Here is a 2,212-nt window from a genome sequence, read left to right as displayed (position 1 = left end):
AACATGACAGTAAATGTACAATGTTTCGACAAGGTTTTGTCATCATCAGGTACCTGTACTTTGTACATTTACTGTCATGTTAAACTTATATTAAAGTTTTTCTTCATTACCCATTTAAGCCGTCTCCAGCCATTATTAAGGATCCAGTAGAGCACATCCACTGAACACATGTTATAGTACGGATTATCACTGTCCGAGCTACAGGATGTGGACAATCACTAAACTGTTAGTAACACGTAGTGTGTCCTGCAGGTTGTTTTGACCTGCACGACACACTACCGCGTGTCTTGATACATTATAAGTAACATTTTGAATGTGGCAGTATTCTTCCAGTTCCACCTGTAATACAATTACATGGTATAATGACACATTTTTCTGTTGCGTAGATGAACTTTTATAACAAACAACAAACATTTTTATCATCTTTACTACCTTGTACAATAACTTGTGATGTTCTCTCTACATTGCCAAATTTTGATGAAGCCACACAGGTGTAGTTTGCTGACTCCCTGATATTCTCTAAATTCAGCGTATTTTTTCCAATAGGAAGAGAATTTTCAGGTGTAAGATCAATTGATCCTTTCCTCCATTTGACATATGGCATGGGAGAACCCACAGCCACACAAGTCAGATTTAAACTTGTTCCAGGGATTACCTCATACTTGTTCTCTGGTGGAATGGAAAAATATGGTGGGACTCTTCTTGCTGGAAAAACAAATATTTTGAATATTAAGTACAGAAAAAAAAACTGTATTCAGAAACAAATATGAGAAAACACTTGGTCATATGCTTGTGTAACATTTGTGAAGGCTATGTATATCAATATTTGAAATCCTTTACTGTACCAATTTACTTTCCCCTGTGAAATAACAAAATACCAGTAATTATTTTTATTTCACAAAATTTGCATAAAATTCAAAATACAACTACTTCATATTTTCTGCACATATTGTCAATTCAAAAGATGCCATAAGTGGATAATTATTGACTGATTAAGTTGCATTTAAAAAATGAAACAACCTAAATGCATTGCAGTGGTGATAAATGCCTAAGATGTTAAACTAAGTAGACTCCTATTCTTAGCCAAACTCACTAAAACCACACTTGACTACAAATTTTCTTAAAATAATCTTAATTCATCCAATACACATTTCACATTAGAGGTATACAAAGAGCATTTTGAACCTTTATTTTGTCTGTCACAAATCACAATCAATGAGGCCTTTCATTCAATACTGGAATTCATATACTGAGCTAGACTGTGGCATCCAAAAGCATATCTGAATTCAAGTATTTGTATTTTTGATGTAAATAGCACTTTATGCAACACTTGGGCTAAACAGTCAGATTAGAGACTCTAGGATTCATGCAGTTTAATTTACAGTTGCTGACCAAACGGAGGGCAACAGTCAGCATCATTCAATCCTATGTAACTACTTTTAATCCACAACCATGAATGCTAACCATGAGACCATACTTAGTTAAAAGCACATCTAAAAAGTTTGTTTGTTTTTTAATTTCGTGCAAAGCTACATGAGGGCTATCTGCACTAGCCGTCCCTAATTTAGCAGTGTAAGACTAGAGGGAAGGCAGCTAGTCATCACCACCCACCATCAACTCTTGGGCTACTGTTTTACCAATGAATAGTGGGATTGACTGTCACATTATAATGCCCCCATGGCTAAAAGGGCGAGCACATTTCATGGGATGGTGATTCGAACCCGCAACCTGCAGATTGCAAGTCGGTCTCCCTTGCCACCTGGCCATGCCGGCCCTCTAATACTATTTGCAGTAAAAGCATGTATTACAGTTAAATACAGATAAATACATGTTAAATACATAAATAAATGTTAAATACAGATAAATACAATAAATGATGCTGAATCATTGTGAAACAATGCATGTTAGGCCACATTTGGAATATTGTGTTCAGTCTTGGACTCCTTAACTTAGGAAAGACATTGAATTGTTGGAAAGGGTTCAGAGAGGTTACTAGAATGGTGCTTGGGATGGAGAGGTTGTCATACGAGGAGAGGCTGAAATCTCTCAAGTGTTAGGTGGATCTGATTGAGGTGTTTAAGATTGTAAAGGGAATTGATAGTGTCAGTGCATCATAGTGAGAATAGTAAGACTAGGAGACACAAATATAAATTTTGGCAAGGTAGGAGTCATTTTCAGCTAAGACAGTTTCATTTTTTCTAACAGGGTGGTT

At 36.0% G+C, this 2,212-nt stretch overlaps 1 protein-coding gene across 1 annotated transcript in view; it reads right to left on the bottom strand.

Moving 5' to 3' along the window:
• The window catches only part of LOC106478396 (tyrosine-protein phosphatase Lar-like), a 298,391-nt gene that overhangs the window by 60,744 nt on the left and 235,435 nt on the right, over nucleotides 1-2,212 (bottom strand). Inside the window, exon 7 of the mRNA XM_022381996.1 lies at nucleotides 433-705. Coding sequence (XP_022237704.1) covers nucleotides 433-705 — 273 coding nt within the window. The remainder of the gene's footprint in view (nucleotides 1-432; nucleotides 706-2,212) is intronic.

This window comes from Limulus polyphemus, unplaced genomic scaffold, assembly GCF_000517525.1.
Source record: "Limulus polyphemus unplaced genomic scaffold, Limulus_polyphemus-2.1.2 Scaffold208, whole genome shotgun sequence".
In the NCBI taxonomy this organism is placed as follows: Eukaryota; Metazoa; Arthropoda; class Merostomata; order Xiphosura; family Limulidae; genus Limulus; species Limulus polyphemus.
The sequence above is the reverse complement of the archived record's forward strand: the minus strand, read 5'-3'. Positions and strand labels throughout refer to the sequence as shown.